This window comes from Gorilla gorilla, chromosome 1 (genome assembly GCF_029281585.2).
Source record: "Gorilla gorilla gorilla isolate KB3781 chromosome 1, NHGRI_mGorGor1-v2.1_pri, whole genome shotgun sequence".
Classification (NCBI taxonomy): Eukaryota; Metazoa; Chordata; class Mammalia; order Primates; family Hominidae; genus Gorilla; species Gorilla gorilla.
The window spans coordinates 185,367,030-185,386,021 of NC_073224.2; the positions used below are offsets into that span (position 1 = coordinate 185,367,030).

At 53.1% G+C, this 18,992-nt stretch overlaps 1 protein-coding gene across 8 annotated transcripts in view; it reads right to left on the reverse strand.

Annotated features, from left to right (window-relative positions):
• Positions 1-18,992, reverse strand: part of ACOT11 (acyl-CoA thioesterase 11) — a 91,738-nt gene that overhangs the window by 26,301 nt on the left and 46,445 nt on the right. For 5 of the 8 annotated variants that reach the window (XM_063698371.1, XM_063698372.1, XM_031008512.3 and 2 more), the window contains 12 exons: positions 16,121-16,181; positions 14,690-14,788; positions 14,037-14,172; positions 11,312-11,468; positions 9,306-9,425; positions 7,305-7,449; positions 5,994-6,049; positions 4,775-4,841; positions 4,283-4,366; positions 3,503-3,636; positions 1,446-1,577; positions 643-769 (listed from right to left, as the gene is read on the reverse strand). In XM_063698371.1, coding sequence (XP_063554441.1) covers positions 643-769; positions 1,446-1,577; positions 3,503-3,636; positions 4,283-4,366; positions 4,775-4,841; positions 5,994-6,049; positions 7,305-7,449; positions 9,306-9,425; positions 11,312-11,468; positions 14,037-14,172; positions 14,690-14,788; positions 16,121-16,181 — 1,318 coding nt within the window. The remainder of the gene's footprint in view (positions 1-642; positions 770-1,445; positions 1,578-3,502; positions 3,637-4,282; positions 4,367-4,774; positions 4,842-5,993; positions 6,050-7,304; positions 7,450-9,305; positions 9,426-11,311; positions 11,469-14,036; positions 14,173-14,689; positions 14,789-16,120; positions 16,182-18,992) is intronic. The other 3 variants (XM_063698374.1, XM_063698373.1, XM_031008520.3) reach the window with 1 other exon arrangement.

Genomic DNA, 18,992 nt, shown 5'->3' on the forward strand with positions numbered 1-18,992 from the left:
TGTCATCATGCATCTTCCCCGCCAGCCAGAGGCCCTGGAGGGCAGGGGCTGCGTCTCCAGGGCCCAGCTCTGAATCTCGGCCATAGAGACACATTAGACATTAGCCCAGGGATGGTTCTGAGGCGCTCATGGGTTCAAGCATATGAATTCAGCAAACACCGGCTGAGTCTCTGCTGGGTGAGTCTCAAGGCCAGACCCAGGCTGCAGGGCCCTAATAGAAGCTGTGAGTGGGGAGGCTGCAGTACCCCACCCCCGCTTTCCCTCAGCCTTCTCCCCATGTTTTCCATCAACACGGACTGCGCTGCTGGGTTTTATGGGCCCTCAGAGTCATATAAAGCCTTCCTAGATGAGGAGGGCTATCCAAGTGAATGATGAGTGAGATGGAATTTCAGTTCAGAACCCAGGCCTTCTGCCTTCAGCACCCAGAGCTTTTTCCAAGACCATGCAGTGGCCTCTGACTTACCTATACACAGATTAGATCATTTTCAGCCCCTGACACTCTCAGGCTTCCCCAGGCTGGAAGGGGGAGCCTGCTGGGGGGCCAGCTCTGAGACTATCCTAGCCCAGCAGTGCTGAGCTCAATACACATGTGGTGTTGGGGTGGAGCCAGGCTGGGGGCGTGGTTGGGGGGACCGGCCTCACCTTGGTCAGCTGGTCCCCCTCGCGCCAGAGGCAGAAGCCTGAGCAGAGGGTCTCTCCGCGTCTGTACTCTGGCGTCTCTCGGTGTGTGGGCAGCGTGACCGACCTCAGCGCGATGACATAGGGGTCCCTGAGTGAAGGAAGGGTAGCAAGGGGACAGGGGTCAGCCACAGAAGACAGTGGGGGCCTGTTCTGCCCAACCAAGGCCCAGACCCTGCCCCCTCTAGCACAGATTCCTCACCAGGGGGATGCAAGGTACATCGACTCTTAAAGCCCCAATGCGGGGCTCAGGGCCAGGCTGGAGGGAGGAGGTACCTGTGGGTTAGCACTGAATTCACCAGGAGCCAACCTGACTTCACTGTGGACTTTCTGGAAAAGCCAGTCCACTTCAGCGCTCAGGGGAAGACTCATGGGCTTTGGGATTTTTTTTCTGTCCCTGTCTCTCCAGCAAAAGAGATGTTTAGGCCCTCCAGCCCACACAGGGCTGTCAGAGGGAGGAGGCCAAGGAGGTGGCCACATGAGAAATATCCTGCCCAAGGCCTGCATCGAGGCAGCCTGAGCCACCCTGGGTAAGGGTGGCCCTGCTCTAGGGAATGCGACAAGAGGGGAAGTGTGTGCCCCTATCCCTCATTTTACCCATAGTAAAGCCACAGCAGCCCAGAAAAGTCTAGTGGTGCTTGGGGCCCCACAGCCAACGGGAAGCAGAGCTCTGGCTCCAGGCTGAAGCCCTTCCCTGGGAGGGAGATGCGGCCACCCTACCACCCTGTCCAGTTGTGTCCCCCACCCCACAGCAGATAGGCACACACCCATTGTCACAAGGCTTCCGCCTCGAGGCCAGGATCACGAAGTCCTGGGGCTTTGTGTGACCTCCAAGGGCAGGGCTGGTGACGTGGTAGATGGCGTCGTCCTCGTCTACCTGCTGCACTAGCTCCACGCTCCTGTGGGGAGGCCGGGATCTCAGGGCCCCAGGAAGCTTCCAGCTCCCATGCAAGCAGCGGGTCTGCCCGGGCCCTGCCACGCTGCAGTGCCTGAGCAGCTTCTGTGGTGGGATGTCACCCCCTGTACTGCTCAGCAAGGGCCAGCAGGAAGGCAGCAAAGCCCAGCCAAGATGGACACACATGTGTGTGTGCACACACAGGCACATGTAGACATGCATGCAAGTAAATGAACACATACACACAGACATGGGAACAAAGATGTGCACATACATGCACACATGTGGTCATATGTGCACAGGCACATGGACAGACATCAGTGTACACAGAGACCCACGTGTGTCTATACATGTCTGCGCAGGTGCAGACACCACAAGGACGTGTGATGATTTAGCAGTTGTTCTTAATATTTACTGAGCGCCCACTGAGTGCCAGGTGCTGTTCTAAATGCTTTACATGTGTCACTTAATCTCCATAACAGCCCCATGCTGTAGACGCTTTTAGTATTCCCATCTCATAGATGAGGAAGATAACCTGCCCACGGCCACAGAGCTAATAAGGAAGCAGGGCTGGGGTGTGTCCAGGCTATCAGGTGGCAGAGATGTATCCCCAGGCCCAGGCACCTGACACATACATGCATGGGCATACACAGGTTCATACCAACACGTGCACCCACACAAGGACACCCACACAGAGGCAGACATGGCCATGTCCAGACCCACCGCCTCCTCCCCACTCCCCTGCCTGCACTCAGCAGTAGGCAGGGTATGGGGAAGAAACTAGGGGCTCTCTTTCCCCTCAGGCCACTCCCCCACAAATCCCATCAAGTATCAAGATTTGGTCTGGCCTTCAAGGCCCACTCCAGCCTCCCTCCAAGAAGCCCACCTACCACATGCACAACCGCCCTCCCCCTACACGACATCCACCACCAAATCACCTCTCTGCCTTCTGGAAGGGGACAACCAGCAGGCCTGAGTCAGCTGGGCCAGGGCTTTTTAAGGCAACATGGCCCTTTTTGCAAAGACACCTTCAGCAGGAAGCCCATGTATAAAGAGCTACAAGCCTGCTCTGGAGAAAATAGATGGGGTGGGGAGGCGAAAGCCAGTTTGTCAAAATACAATTCACCAAGTGACCAGCGGACTGAATTTCCAAACACACAGAACCTCCTTACAGAAATCCTCCAGAATGTAGGCTCCTCATAACAAGCAATTATCAAAGAACCCCCCCCGAGCCCCGGTGATGGCAGAACAGAAAATGACTTTAAGGGGACTTGAAAAACACAAATTTTGCTATTTTCCTAAGAACATATTTATCTTCCTTGACTAAATTCGAGAAGAAGATAGTCATGCGAACAATCAATAAATTTGGAGGAACAAATGTATGTAAAGGAATAACATATTTCTATTCATAATCATTCATTATATTCAAAAATAATATATTTGTGAGAAAAATCAGCAAACTTGGTAAGTTCAACAAACTGGCCATGCTATGTCCCGCTCACCCTTCATCCTTCCGACTCCACCCCCAGCAGTTCCGGAAGCCCCTTTGGGAACACAGAACTCCACAGCACATGGTTTGAAAATCAGTATCTCTGAGTGTAAATCCATGACCCGCCATCCAAGCATGCATTTTAAGAAGAGAGAAACTGAGGCCAGAAAGGAAGTGACTTTGACTTATCCAACGTCACACAGCTGGTTGGGACAGAAGCAGGACTTCAACTCAAGCCTCCAGCTCTAGTTCCATGCTCAGTCTCTTCCCTAAGGGCTCAAAATACCCATGACCCTGACCCCCCACCCAGCATGGAACTCCAACCCACCCCCAGCCCCAGCAGGGCAGAGCATCATGGAGGATGACCCGCAGAAGGAGACACTCTCTCCCTCATCAGGCCGGAGAAGGGACACTGCCCTGCCCTCACCCTGGCCCCTCACCGGTAGTGCTTGTCCCACTCTGGCCTCTGACGCAGGTCCGAGAGCAGCAGGAAGGCCTGGGCTGCATCCACATGCACCACCATCTCCATGTGGAAGGAAAGGAACTTGTCATCCTCCAGAGTGTACAGGCGGACCTGCATGGGACAGAGGGCAGCCTCATTTGCTGGGTGGTGGAGTGGACTGATGGGGATGCTGGAGGCTGAGACTGGAAGCTCAGGGCTACAGCTGACTTGCTGTGTGACTGTGAACACGCAGCTCAACCTCTCTGAGTCTCAGCTGCATCCCCACGAATTATGAATTCAGCACAAATGGACAGGAAGGTGGCTTAAGACAACAGTGACTAAGGCAACATCCGGTGGTTCCTGACAGCCAGGTGCCCATCCAAGCCCCAGTGGCACAGGCAGGAAGTGGCTTGTCTAAGGGAACAGGCAGCTGGCAGAGCTTAGGTCTCCTGTAAGCCCGTGCCTGCTGGCTGCCCCGATCCCTGCAGTGATCACTGCAGAAGAACAGAGAGGGAGGAAGTGCCTGGTCAGACAGCAGCAGACCTGAGTGGTTGAGAACAGGAAGCGGGGCAGGCAGGAGAGAAGAATCTAGGGGTTCTCGACTCCAGGCCCTGCAGGGGCGGGTACGTTTCCATAACTGGACTGGTTTCTTGATCTCACCCAATTCTTTGAAGAGATCTTTTTTTGACATAAGTGGTGTGGGAGAGTTCTTGTTGCTTGCCATTAGCCATCTCTGGCTCAGAAGAGAAAGGAAAATTGGGTGGGTGGGGTCAGCTACCTGACTGATCTCCGAGGACAGCACCCAGTTGTCCTTGGCCACAAGCATCTTCAAGGAGGAGACGTTATTGTAGCTCAGGTACACCTGGAAGAGTACACAGGTGCTACCACTACCCCGCCCCCTTCCTCCAGGGCCCCTGAGCCAAGGCCAAGGGTGTGCCAGAGAGGAACCTGGGCCAGGAATGGGTTGGGCGGTGGGGGGGTGGTGCGGCAGGTGCTGTGGAAAGAGTCCTGGGCATTGAGGAGGGAGGTCCAGGCTTGGGCTTGGCTAGACCCACTGTGTGACCCTGGACAAGCTACTCTGCCTCTCAGGGTCTCCGTTTCCACCTACCAAACAGGGACGCAGGCCAGCTCCTTGCTAATGGTAGCAATCATGAGGCGTGTCATTCATATCCTGCTCTCCCCGGCTTTCCTCCAAACCTGTTCTGACAAGCAGGGAAGGGTGGGGGCCCGGTGGGTCTGAAGACTGTCCTCTCAGAGCAGAGAGCCTTACCTGGTTGCTAGGGTCCCAGGGGACGGAGAGGGGCACCTCTGTCTGCTTACAGGACACGATGTACTTCCTAGGAAGGAGAGAAGATGACAACCTGGGTCCCCTGGAAGTTCAGCACTTTCCACAGACTCTACTGCAGGCCTACTCTGTGCTAGGCCCTGTGCTGATCCCAGCAAAGTGGGAGACTCCTGTCTGGGTAGGGAGGCTGGATGGTCACACAGGACACAGCAGCTGAGGGCACACCAGCTCGGCCCCTACACCAGGGAAAGCTCAGAGGTGGGAGCGAGCCAGCAAGGAAGGGTATGGCGTCTAAGGCTCAATCCCCACACCCCATACCCCTGCTGAGTGACCTCACCGTGGTGCTGCTGTGTCCTCATCTGTGAAATGGGATCAGCAGTCACCCCTGCCTCATGGGGACATCACAATAACAGTGCTTGGCACACGGTAAATGCTCAGCAAATGCCATAGATGCACACTTTCTTACTAACAACAGCTTGTGATCCCTGCTGTGCTTACAGCCTCTAAAGTCCATAAATGCTTTCACAGCAGAGTCAGACACACCTGGCTTCATTTTTATTTATTTATTTATTTTGAGACAGAGTCTTGCTCTGTTGCCCAGGCTGGAGTGCAATGGCACAATCTCGGCTTACTACAACCTGCAACTCCCGGTTCAAGCGATTCTCTTGCCTCAGCCTCAGCCTCAGCCTCCTGACTGTAGGCGCACTGGGACTACAGGCGAGAGCCACCACGCCCAGCTAATTTTTGTATTTTTAGTAGAGACGGGGTTTTGCCATGTTGGCCAGGCTGGTCTCAAACTCCTGAACTCAGGGGATCTGCCTGCCTCGGCCTCCCAAAGTGGCTTTACCTCTTGAACAACTGCATCTCCTCTCTGAACGTTTCTTCATCTGCCAAATGGGCATCAGAATCAATGGCAAGAACACAGGATTTAAAATCGGCTGGACTCAGCCAGCTTCAAATTCTGACTCTGCTGATGATATTTGTGTGTCCCTGGGCAAGCCACCTAACCCCTCTGTCCCCAGCGTCCTCGTGTGTACAACAGGCCAGAAGACCGCTGTGTAATAAGACCAAAACGAGAGGATGTAAAGGGCCCGGCCCAGGGCCCAACGCACGGGCAGCTCTGAAGAAAAGCGAGTGCCCTGGGGTCAGCGGAGCGTGAACAGCCCCGAATCCACATTCTGCCCACCACTCAGCCCCTACTCACCTGTCCAGGCGGATCTTCTTTCTGGCACTGGCCTCTCGGTACCGCCGCTCACCATCCTGGGGAGGAAGTCGGGATAGGCAACCAGCTACCCCCACCCTCCATCCTGCCCCCTCTCCATCCCCCAGGGCCCAAGGAGATCCTGCAGCCCTAATGTGGAGTTCAGGTGTCTCTGGGGCAGCTGGAATCAAAACATCCTGGCCAGGAAAGTGGGAAACTAAGCTGTAGCCCCAGCTCCCCTCAAACTCTCTGAGCGACCTGGGAACACCACCTCCCCTGGCCAGACCTCAGTTTCCTCCTCTGTAAAATGGGGATCCTTACAGGCCACTCACAATGGTAATGAGAGTCCACATTTACTGAGCACTCACTACACACCAGCCACTCTTCTCAAGGGCTTTCCACGTGGAATTGCACCAAATCCTTACAACAACCCTCTGAGGCTGGGGCTGGTGCTGTATCCATTCTACAGAGGAGGAACCTGAGACAAGGAAGGGTGAGGGCTTGCCAAGGCCACAGGGGTAAGGGCCGAGGCCAGGATCAGCACCCCAATGGCCTGCCTCAAGCCCACCCTCTTTACCACCACGTCTAACGTCCTCCAGCCCCAAGTACAAGAAAAATGCCTGGGAAGCGGCTGTGGCTGTGACCCCCAGCTCCCGGTCCCGAGGCTCCACCCAACTCCACAGCCCACGCTAGCCTCTGGAAGGCCAGCAGGAAGGGCAGGGGACCTCCCCCAAGGGAGGGAGCGGCCTCTCCAAGGCCTGGCCCACAGGAGGCACAGAGAGTATTTTGTAAGAGAGGACCTTGCACCAGGCTCCTGACTGTCTTCCCGTGCCCCTTGCGTTGCTTTCACCATCCTCCTGACCGCTCCCAGGGTGCAGCCACGCATGGAGTCAGTACTGCATCTATCGCCCCACAGTCCTGTGAGGTAGGGACTGCAGATATGCCCATTTTACACATGGAGACTGAAAGCTCGAGGGGGCATCACTTGAATGTAGTAGAGGCGAGGTTCCAACCCACATCTGACTCCAAAGCCAGTACTCTTCCAACCCTGCAGGCTCATGACAGCCCATTAACCCCCAGCTCCGAGCCAGACCCACACATATTCCGAGTTCTGTCAGGCAGAACAAGCCCGCCCTGCACAAGGGGCATCCCGGGGCTCACAGCCAGGACACTCAGCTGGCTGTGCCCCAGCACAGGGGTAGGGTGGACCCCTCATGCCTCTAGGCCTGTAGGGGGCTGGCAGTCTCCACCATGCCAGGGCAGAGAGGGAGGGGAGGGGAGCTGCTGGTGGGGCAGGGCGCTGGTCCCACTTACTCCGGGCTGGGGCCGAATCCAGGGCAGCAACTGGGGCTGGTCATCTGCGTCCAGGACCACAAAGGTCATAAAGGCACTGTTGATGTGGCGCCGGTGGGTCTCAGCCTCCTGGCGATAGGCCTCCACGCACACGCCCACCTCCATGCTGAGGGGAGGGAGTGTGGCTTCCAACCTGGACAGACCTTCCTGTCCAGGTCATGTCCAAGGGCCATGCCTCCTCCCCAACACACACACTCACACACACACATGCACACATGCGCCCACACACATGCATGCACACACATACACACACGTATGCACACACATACACACACATGTATGCACACACACACTCACATACACTCCTGCAGTTCTTCCAGCAACGTGGATCGGAGTCCCAGTGACAGGACACCTGGGACCGCTCCCTCCACCAGTGTTTACAGAGCACCTCCTGTGTGTGTCCGGCCCTGTGAGGACGCGGGAGTGAATAAACCTGTCCAGTCTATGCCTCATGGGCTAACAGTCGGGGGCGGAGGCAACCAACAGGAAAGCAAAGGTATAATATGCCATCAAAAACTGCAAAGGGATATAAGGACATAAACCAGGAGGTGGAGGTGGACGGCCTAATTAGAAAATGTTCATTATGTGCATATTTACAAGTGCTGTGGCAGCCTTGCTTCAAACAGCTCAGTTGCTGCTATTCATGTATCTTACTGTCTTTATTTCTTTATTCCTTTATTTATTTTTTGAAACAGTCTCATTCTGTCGCCCAGGCTGGAGTACAGTGGTACAATCTCGGCTCACTGCAACCTCCGCCTCTTGGATTCAAGGGATTCTCGTGCCTCAGCCTCCTGAGTAGCTGGGATTACAGGTGTGTGCACCATGCCTGGCTCATTTTTTGTTTATTTCATAGAGACAGGGTTTCGCCATGTTGGCCAGGATAGTCTTGAACTCCGAGCCGTAAGTGATCTTCCTGCCTCGGCCTCCCAAAGTGCTGGGATTACAGGCGTAAGCCACTGCGCTCAGCCACTTACCATCTTTATTAATTATAAAATAGCAGCCACCACCATTCCCCCTCACTTTGGAAGTTCTATGATTGCAGAATGTGGATATTATATAGATGGGGAAACCAAGGCCTAGAACTGGGCAATAATTTTTCCAAGGATTCCAGATTCCTGGAATCTGGACTAAAATCCAGGCTTCACAGCTCCTACAAAAGGGCTTTTCCCCTGCACCGTGGCAGAACATGTGCAAGTCAGACTGCATATAACAACAATAACAGTAAGAGCAGCCACAATGGCTGACCTTTACCGGACATTTTCTCTGGCGTTCTACTACTAACGGCTCATTGAATCCTCATAACTCTGAGGTAGTTGTGATGAGCCCCATTTTATAGGTGAAAGAACTGACACTCAGAGGGGTTAAGTTACTTCCAAGGTCACAGAGCCAGTAAGAGGTGGAGCCAAACTTGAACCCGGCAGCCTGGCTCCTGATCCCTCACTTTTAATAATTAAATAATGACCTCTCAAATTCTCAAAAAATTTACTTATTTAAAGTCAGCTTTCATGGGAGTAGGTTTCAGAATTCATTGCAAAGGCAAAGACTCTGTGGACTAATTATTTTAGGAAATGTGTGGGAAAGGGTTTGATAAATAACCAAACACTGGCAAGAAGTGGCCCTGTGATCTGAGCATCTACAGCGGTCCAGGCATGGAGCCAGGAGCCAAGGAGGGAGACAGAGACACTGATCTGAGACAGCGGGAGACAGGGGCTGGGGGATCCCAGAGAAGGGGTCCCTGACCCAGCCAGGGTTGGGCAGGACTGGGAGCCAGGGAAGGCTCCCAAGAAGGGAAAATCAGAGCTGAATTTCAGAGACAGTGAAGGAACCCATCAGCCAGGCAGGGATTTAGACCCTGTCTGCAGGGCAAACGGCTCCTGGACAGTTTGAAGTAGGGTCCTTTCTAGGGTCAGGAAGAGCCCTCAGCCCTGAATGGCCCTGGCTGCACCCATCCCAGACCCTCACCTATGTTTGAAGGCATTGTTCACGATGGCTTTGAGCACCAGACGGTCGCCGACCTGGGACGGGCCTCGGAAGTGGAACATTTCAATGGCCTTCAGCGTAGGGTGGGCACGGCAGAGCCGGCTGAGGAGGCAGGGGTGGGGGGAGACAGAAGGAATGCCCCTGGTGCTTCAGCCACTAGTTTGGGCCAGATTTATATTTATATATGTGTATATATATATATATATATATATATATATATATATTTTTTTTTTTTTTTTTTTTTTTTTTTTTTTTTTGAGACAGAGTTTCACTCTTGTTGCCCAGGCTGGAGTGCAATGGCGGGATCTCAGCTCACTGTAACTTCTGCCTCCTAGGTTCAAGCAATTCTCCTGCCTCAGCCTCCTGAGTAGCTGGGATTACAGGTGTCCGCCACCATGCCCGGCTAATTTTTTGTATTTTTAGTAGAGACGGGGTTTCACCATGTTGGCCAGCATGGTTGCGAACTCCTGACCTCAGGTGATCCACCCCCCTCGGCCTCCCAAAGTGCTGGGATTACAGGCATGAGCCACCACGCCTGGCCTCTCTTTTTTTTTTTTTTTTTTTGAGACAGGGTTTCACTCTGTTGCCCAGGCTGGAACGCAGTGGTGCAATCTCGGCTCACTGCAACCTCCTCCTCCCAGGTTCAAGTGACTCTCCTGCCTCAGCCTCCCAAGTAGCTGAGACTACAGGCATGCACCACCACACCCGGCTAATTTTTGTGTTTTTAGTAGAGATGAGGTTTTACCTTGTTCCCAGGCTGGTCTTGAACTCCTGGCCTAAGTGGCCTCAGCCTCCCAAAGTGCTGGGATTACAGGTGTGAGCCACCACGCTAGGCCAGCTTGGGCCGGCCTTCTACCCTGGTCCCATCCCCAGACGCAGCCTGGAACTACACATTCTGACCCACCCACTGCCACCCAACCCAGTGGCAGTTCTGCTCAGAGGCACAGAACTAAAGTCCCATTTCATAGCTTAGAATACTGAGGTCTATGCATGGCTGGAAAGAAGCCAAGTTTGAGGGGACAGAAGAAAGCAGGGCTTTGGGTAAACCCCTTTCCCATTTTCCTTCCAACTTTTACACCTTGGTAGCTGCTGTTCCCACTATCCAGAAGCCTTCCCCTTACCCAAAGCTACTTGGCATTCAAGTCCCAGCTGAAGTGCTCTTCCTTCAGGCAGGCTTCCCTGACCATCAGGCTCCTCCAGGATCTTACTGCACTCATAGCCAGGCCTGCCCAAAACAGCATTGCTTATGTACTGTCTCCCACAGGTTAAACTGGAGGAGGGGCCATTTAAGCCAGGCTCTAAAGAATAAGGAGGAATCCACCTGGCTGGGAAGGGCATGGGTTGGGAAAGGCACTCCTGGTAGAGGGAACAGCAAGAGCAAAGTCTTGGAGGTGTGAGAGTGTCAATTAGTGAAGGTCAGTTACCATAACTATAAAAAATACCCTGATATTTAGGGTAGAACAAGCCCCGGACAGAAACAGATGTTAGAGGAGAGAAAACAATTTCACCCCTTAGAAGAAGGGAACAGTCAGAGATGGCTTTATGGAGGAAGTGGGCAGGATATTAGCAGACAAAGAAGAGTAGGGGAAGCACAGCAAGAGGCTACATCAGGAGCAAACGCAGGGGCTGGGAAAGTGGAGGATGGGAACAGAGAACGGCAAATGGTTTGATGTGAAGGGAACATAGATACTAGAAGGCTTGATGTGAAGGGAACATAGATACTAGAAGGAGTGCAGGTAGGGCCAGATCAAGGGGAGGATCTAGCGCCAGGCCAAGAGACCTGGTGTTTCCCATGTAAAAGATGCTAGCTTTTTTAGTAGAACAAGGAATGGTCAGTTCACAAAAATTCATTTCTCTGATTCAGAACAGCCAAGCTTCTGAAGCCTTGAATGCCAACCCCAAGCTGGGGTTTCCCCTCCAGAGGGAGGTGGCCAAGGGGAGGAGGAGGAGAAAGGAGGGGAGGCAGAGGCAGCACACTCTGCCCTTACCTGGCTGCAATGGTGGCCACATTCTCCATCCAGGCCATGATCTGGCCCCCAAAGGTGTTGCCCTGGTGATTGGCATGGGGAGGCAGGACCAGCTCCACACTCTCCACACAGGTCTTCTCAGCCGGCACCATGCGGCTACAGTCTCTGCTCTCCAGATCTGACCAAGGATGGGATAAGGGAGGGAAGCGGGGAGGTGAGAACATTCCCAAGGGCAGCCCCTCCCCACAGGCAGCCCCGGGACCGCCACCACTCTACCCCACTCAGGTTCTTTTATTTACTCAGCACAGAGTGCACGTGAGGCAGAGGGTGGCCCTGGGTGAGAGGGATGAGCCTGTCCAGTACAGTGGACGCAGCACCAGCTCTGAGACAAGACAGCAGGTCTGAGCCTCAGCTCCACTCCAGACTGCCTGTATGGCCTTGGGCAAATAAAGTAATCCCTCTGAGCCTCGGTTGCCTCATCTGTAAAAGCAGGCATGAAATCCAACCCGACAGGACTGTTTGAAGATGAAATGTGATTATTGTCACAAAGTGCTTGACTCAAGGCCAGGCATAATGGCTCATGCCCATAATCTCAGCACTTTGGGAGGCCAAGGAGGGTAGATCCCTTGAGGCCAGGAGTTCAAGACCAGCCTGGCCAACATGGTGAAACTTTGTCTCTAGTAAAATACAAAAAAGTTAGCTGGGCATGGTGGCGAGCGCCTGTAATCCCAGCTACTCAGGAGGCTGAGCCACGAGAATCACTTGCACCTGGGAGGCAGAGGTTGCAGTGAGCCGAGATCACACCACTATATTCCAGCCTGGGCAACAGAGTGAGACTCTGTCTCAAAAAAAATAATAATCACAAAGTACTTGACTCCAGTAAATATGCTCTCAAAAAGGATGGTTTTTCCCTGCCTTCTGCCCTGGTGATTCCCTTATCCTTGGCAGCAATAGTGTTAGAATATCCTTAGTAGGAGAGGCCAGGCAGTGCATGGGGCCTTGGGCTTCAGGGCAGCAGATGCTGGCATGCCCCACCAAACCCAAGGTGGTGTCATTTGTCTCCTATCTCCCATGGAGAGACTTCTTCAGGGAGCGTCCATCAAAGAGCTGGCATTGCCCTTGGCTTGGCTTGCAGGCTTTCAGAGAGACCACAGACAGGGTGGGGGCAGACATGAGGGGAAGTTGAGGGTGGCCTCAGCCAAGGTCTGGAGACAGGACGGGGAGGGTATTCACGGGGCAGTGGGGCCTGTGGCTTAACAGGAGCTGCAGCAGGTCAAGAGACAGTACCCAGTGAAGCTGAGTGGCCAGCCAGAAGGCCCAGTGCCAGGCAAAGGCACTTGAGCTGATTCTTAGGCGGGAAGGCTGTTAGGACAGAAGAGATTTAGGAGGGCTGCAAGGGGATGGATGGATCAAAGGGGCCTTGACGACTGTAGGAAGAGCTGGGCCTCCCCAGCTCCAGCCTCCAAGCCCAGTAGAACCAGGGCACATGGAAGTCAGGGCATAGCTTGAGGCTTCCTCTGGGCTTGGCGAGTTCTGCCTGCTCTCTCCCCACTCCAGGGAGATTTTCTCCTAAGATCGCCTCCTTTTGGTTTCGAGAAAGACTCAAATTTGAACATTCTGGAGATAAGTAAACAAGTCCAAGGTCTCCCTTCTGGGCCTTTGCCCAGGCTGTGCCCTCTGTCAGGAGCCCTTCCTTATCTCCCATCTGTCAAAATCCCACCCAGTCCAAAGTAGATCTTTCTGTACTGGTATAGAACAACCCCCAGGATATATTTTTAAGGGGAAACTGCAAGATACAAAACAGTATGTACTGAATGCCCCTTTTCAGGAGCTAAATAATACATGCTATGCTTAGATATACAGGGAATACTTCTGGAAAGATACCCTAAAACGGGTAATAGTAGATGCTTCTGGGGAGACGACCTGGATTCTGGGATAGAAAGGAGTCTTGCTTTTTATTTTATCTTTTGAGGGGTGGGAATATATATACGTGTGTGTGAGTGTATGCATATATACACACACATACACATAAGCATATATATATGCTTTTTACATGTTTTATATATGCTATATACTTATTTATTTATTTTGAGATGGAGTTTCGCTCTTTTTGCCTAGGCTGGAGTGCAATGGTGTGATCTCGGCTCACTGCAATCTCCGCCTCCCAGGTCCAAGCGATTCTCCTGCCTGAGCCCCCAGAGTAGCTAGGATTACAGGTGCACGCCACTACACCCAGCTAATTTTGTATTTTTAGTAGAGATGGGGTTTCACCATGTTGGCCAGGCTGGTCTTGAACTCCTGGCCTCAGGTGATCCACCCGCCTCGGCCTCCCAAAGTGCTGGGATTACAGGTATGAGCCACCACGCCCGGCCTATATATGCTTTTTATAGATGCATACATATATATATATGCTTTTTAAAAAATTCTACAGTCTTCAAGTTATAGCTCAATACTATCTTCCCAAACACCTTGGCTTCTGGAGACCCAAATGCGTTTTGTGGCCAACAAAGGGATTTCCACATGACCTAACGGCAGCTTCATGGTTCCTGGGAGCTGGTAGAGAGGCCCAAACACTCCCTTTCCCTGGAGGAGACCTCGGAGCCAAGAGGGCTAGAGAGGCCCAGGGCCACCAGTGGATGGAAGTCCCCGGAGCCTCCCTTCCTGCCTCTGCCCAGTGGGAGCCCGGGGCAGAGGGGCCATGCAGGACGCCAGCTACCCTCCCCATGCACAGCTGGCAGCTACTCACCGTCCTGAATGGCGCAGTTGGCCAGGAGGTCCTTGATGGTGTCCGCATAGACAAGGCGCATGCGCCGGCGCTCAGCCGCCACACTGTGCTCCATCTTCTCCTCTTCCGTCCGCGGCGTGATCTGCTTCAGCTTCACCTGTCGGCCAGGGGACAGGGTGGGGGACACTCAGGGCAAGTCTCCTGAAATAGCAGAAGGGCCTGTCCCCAGCACCATCCCATGCCCGAGGCTAACACACAGCAGGCGTGGGCTGCTGCTCAGTTCCAAGGCTTCCTCCCTCTTTGCCCTATCTTCCTGCCTCCACGATGACCTGATACAGATTCATCCTCCAGCTCCCACCCAGGTCCCTTCCTTGGGCAAAGGCTCAGAGGATGGGAGGTGTCACTGTAGGTGACAGAATGGTGAGACCAGAATGGTGAGACCAGAAGAATCTTCGCTGGAGAAGCACAGGGAGAGGTGGGGGAAAGGAGGGGAGAGATGGCTGGGGGATTCCAGTGCAATGAGGGGTGGGCCTTCCTCAGGGAGCTGTGGATTCCTGCTGTGTCCCTCCCCATCCCCTCTGCCAACCCCTAACCTCACTCCCCTGAGCCAGACTCGCCATGGCAGGTGCCCAGGTCACTGAGCAGCGTTCCAGCAGCCAGGTGCACCCAGTTACCTTGGTGATCTCTCGGCGGGCCACAAAGGTGGCCAAGGCCTTGCACACATTCCACTGCTTCTCAGAGCACAGGTCCTCCGAGGCCACCTGGATGCCCACCTGGAGAGGAACAGTAAGGGCGAAGGAATGAGGAACAACATTGCACTCACCAGTTAGAAGCCCCGCAGCTGCACCAGACAGCAAGTTCCAGCCCAGGCCAGGCCTCCAGAGTTTCTGCACCACCTACCAGGTCTGGAAGGCCAGAGATCTGAGGGGGGGTTTGACTCTGCCCTTGGGTCCCCGGGAAACCTTGGGCAAGTCACTTCCCTTCTCTGGGTCTCAGTTTCCTCATCTACAAAGTGGGAGTGATCAGACCTACCCTTGAGGGATTGTTGAGAGGATTAAAATGAGACTGTCTACAGCAGGGCTTCATACAGGCAGAATGTTGGCTAAATTTAAAGGATAGGCCAGGCTCAATGGCTTGTAATCCTAGAATTTTGGGAGGCTGCAGCAGGAGGATCACTTGAGGCCAGGAGTTCAAAACAAGCCAGGGCAACACAGTGAGACCCCTGTCTCTGCAAAAAAAAAAAAAAAAAAAAACCACACACACACAAAAATTAGCTGTGTGGTGGCACATGCCTGTAGTCCCAGCTACTCAGGAGGCTGAGGCAGGAATATTGCTAAAGCCCAGGAGTTTGAGGTTACAGTGAGCTATGATGGCACCACTGCACTCCAGCTTGGGTGACAGAGTAAGACCTCATCTCAAAAAAATAATAAAAATAAAAATAAAAAATCAAGAACAGGCACCTGGGGGTACCTGAGCATTCATGGGGTGCCCAGAGGCATAGTCAGGACTATGTCACCCCGCCTCAGTGCTCCCTCAGGAACCACTGGCCCAGCTGGTGAAGTTGCCTGGGCCTGAAGTCCATAGGTGGGAAATAGAGCCCTCCCCCACAGCTCACAGAACCCTGGGCATCACCAGCAGTCCTCCAACCCTGCCACATAGGAATCATGTTCCCTTTTGCAGATGAGGAGACGGGCTGTGGGAGGCAAGCTCATGGGCTGGAACCCAGCACTCTCCCTGCCCCAGCTCCTCCTCCAAGATCAGGCGCTCATGCTGCCTTCCCTCCATTCCCACAAAAACCTGGCTGCTGAGGCTGGATGTGAGACTCAGGGGCCTGGAAGTCAAGTCCCACACTGGAATCTATGTAGCTCAGTGACCTGGGGCAAGTCCCTTCCCCTCCTGGGCCTCGATTTTCCTGTCTGTGTTATGGGATTTGGGACAGGAAGATCCTTGGGATTCCCCTTGCTCTGCCAACCATTACAGAACTCTGCTGCTCTAATCAGGGCCCTGCGAGTGTGAGTGACCCTGGGCTGCAGGGAGAAGAATGGAGAGAAGAGGTAGAGGACCCACCCACGCACCCACTTCCAAGCAGTGCCCACCCCACACACCTCCATGCTGGAGTTGAAGGCCCGGTTCACCTTGGCCTTGATATTCACCACTTGTCCAACACTGGGGAGAGGAAAGTAGGAGATGAGCCTTCCAGAGGGGCCAGAGGGAGGAACAGGGGCCTCAGATACTTGCAGAGCCTCTCTTGCGGGGAGCTGGCAGGAGAACTTCATGGCTTGCAGGGCATATTCACATCTGCGATATCACCAAGTCCTCAAAGCCAGCTAGCAAGATAGTGTCAGCACCCCACTTTACAGATGGTTAAGCTGAGGCTGAGAGAAGTAGCATGATTGCACTCATCTGCTCCCCCGTTCCCTGATCCCCGTTGTCCAATTAATGCCTGTGCTTCTTTTTGCTCTCGGCTCAATGGTCCCCTCCTCAGGGGAGCCCTCGCTGCCCTGCAGTGGCCCACCCACCAACAGAGGCCCTGCAGAGGCTCACCCTGCAGCACTCTCCTGGCAGAGTGACCTCTGTCTCCCACAGTTCTTAAGCTCTACTAGGGTAAGGGCCATGGTTTTGCTCCCCATTGACTCTCCAAGGCCTAGCACATGGCACAGGGTGGGTCTCCCATAAAGGGTAGCTGACTGAATTAATGCATTCTACATGTATTGAATGCCTAGTAAGGGCAAGATGAGAAACAAAGGCAAAGAAGGCAAGAAGGGCAAGAAGAGAAAAGGAAATGTTTAAAGAATGCCTGCTAGGTGCCAGGCACTGTGCACTGCCCCATTGGAACCTCAGAATAAGCTTGGCAGGTAGGTTTAGGAGAAACTGAGCATCAGAGAGGTTAAGTCATTTGCCCAAGGTCACCAAGCTAAAAAGTGGCAGAGCCAGACTTCTAGACTGACTCTGTTGACTGCACCAGCCCCTCTTTTCCCAGCTGCAGCCTGTCCTCCTGGAATGATTCCCACATCCATATGAATCCCCAGGGGAGCCACCTAGCCTGGGCTGTGCCTAATGGAGGGGGGAGAGGGTGCCCAGCTGATGGACTGTGGGGAGGAGGGGCAGGAGGCTAAAGGCCGGCCCTGTTCAATTGCTGTGTGATCTCCAGCAGGTCCTTTCACTTCTGTGGGCCTTGGCTCATGAACATGGAGAGTGCCATGCCAACTTCTTTCTCAAATGACACAGTCTCCTGGCCAAGCCTAGGAAGGGTCCATTCCAAGGGGCCTGCTGGTCAAGGGGCCACCGTGAACACAGTGGGAATGGCCACACAGGCCTGGGTTCCAGTCAAGCTCCACCTTGACCATCACACTACAGAGCTGTGTGACCTTGGGTGAGTCACTTTGCCTCTCTGAGTCCATTTCCTTCTGTGTAAAGTACTGCCTGTGGTTCTGAGGGTCAAGTGAGAGAGAATGGGACTGAGCCAAGCGCCAGGCCTGGCCCACAGCCGGAGCTCAATAAATACCACAAGCTCACATTTGCCAGACATTTGTTGATTCCTGTTCATTTTTTTAGTAATACTAATGGTCACGGAGGGGAGGGTCATTTTTAGGAGATTCATGCTGACATAGTGACGGATGAAGCATCACGATGTCTGCAACTCACTTTCAAATCGTTTAGCAGAGAGAGAGAGAGAAAGTGTATATATTATGTCTGTAATCCCAGCATTTAGGGAGGCCAAGGCAGGCAGATCACCTGAGCTCATATGTTCGAGACCTGGCCTGGCCAACATGGTGAAACTCTACTAAAAATACAATAAATAAATAAATAAGCTGAGCATGGTAGGGCACACCAGCTACTTGGGAGGCTGAGTCACAAGAATCGCTTGAACCCAGGAGGCGGAGGTTGCCGTGAGCCAAGATCGCACCACTGCATCCCAGGCTGGGTGATGGAGTGAGACTTTGTCTCTTAACAAGAAAAAAAGTATATGTATTTATCTATTTGTCCATACATAGATACAGCAAATTTAGAAAAGTGTTAATTATTGGGTCTCAGTGGTGGTGACCATTGTACTATTCAACTTTTCTATATGTTTGAAAGTTTTCATGATCAAAAATTACAGCAAAAAACTTCTATGGTCCCCCAGATAAAAATAAAAGTCTATTTTCTGTGGTGCTGAGAGGAATTTGTGATTTTTCCTCCTCTCCCTCCTTCTCTCTCTACCTTCCCCGCAAAGCCAAGCAGACACCCATCTGGGTTTCTAAGCTCCTCCTCCTTCCTGACTGCCCTCTGCCCCCACAGCTCTGGCCCAAACTGGATCCTTCCCCAGGGCCACTGCCCAGCCTCCTCAGGGGCCCCGGAGCTCCCGGACACCCTTCCAGGTGTTCTTCACAACGCAGACAAGCAACCCCCCATAAACAAATCTGACCCCCATCGAGACCTTCCCTACACCAATTTACTCTCAGGAGACAGAGGAACATGTTAATTGCACCACAGAAATTCAAATAGCAAACCCAGGTGATGAAGGACTCTAGAGGGCAAATGGCCAGCTTTCCTCAACAAATATATTTTGAGAGAGAGAGACAGTGCCAGAGAGCTGGTGGAGGATTGGTGGGTATCTATAGAGTTTTTGGGTTTTTTTTTTTTTTTTTTTTTTTATTGAGACAGAGTCTCGCTCTATTGCCCAGGCTGGAGTGCTATGGCACTATCTCGGCTCACTGCAAGCTCTGCCTCCTGGGTTCATGCCATTCTCCTGCCTTAGCCTCCCGAGTAGCAGGGACTACAGGCGTTTGCCACCATGCCCGGCGAATTTTTTGTATTTTTATTAGAGATGGGGTTTCACCGTGTTAGCCAGGATGGTCTGGATCTTATGATCTCATGATCTGCCCACCTTGGCCTCCCTATAGAGAAGCAACCAATTACAATTATTTGCATCCTGACTTGAATAACAAAATAACTGCAGGCTGGGTGTGGTGGCTCATGCCTGTTATCTTAATG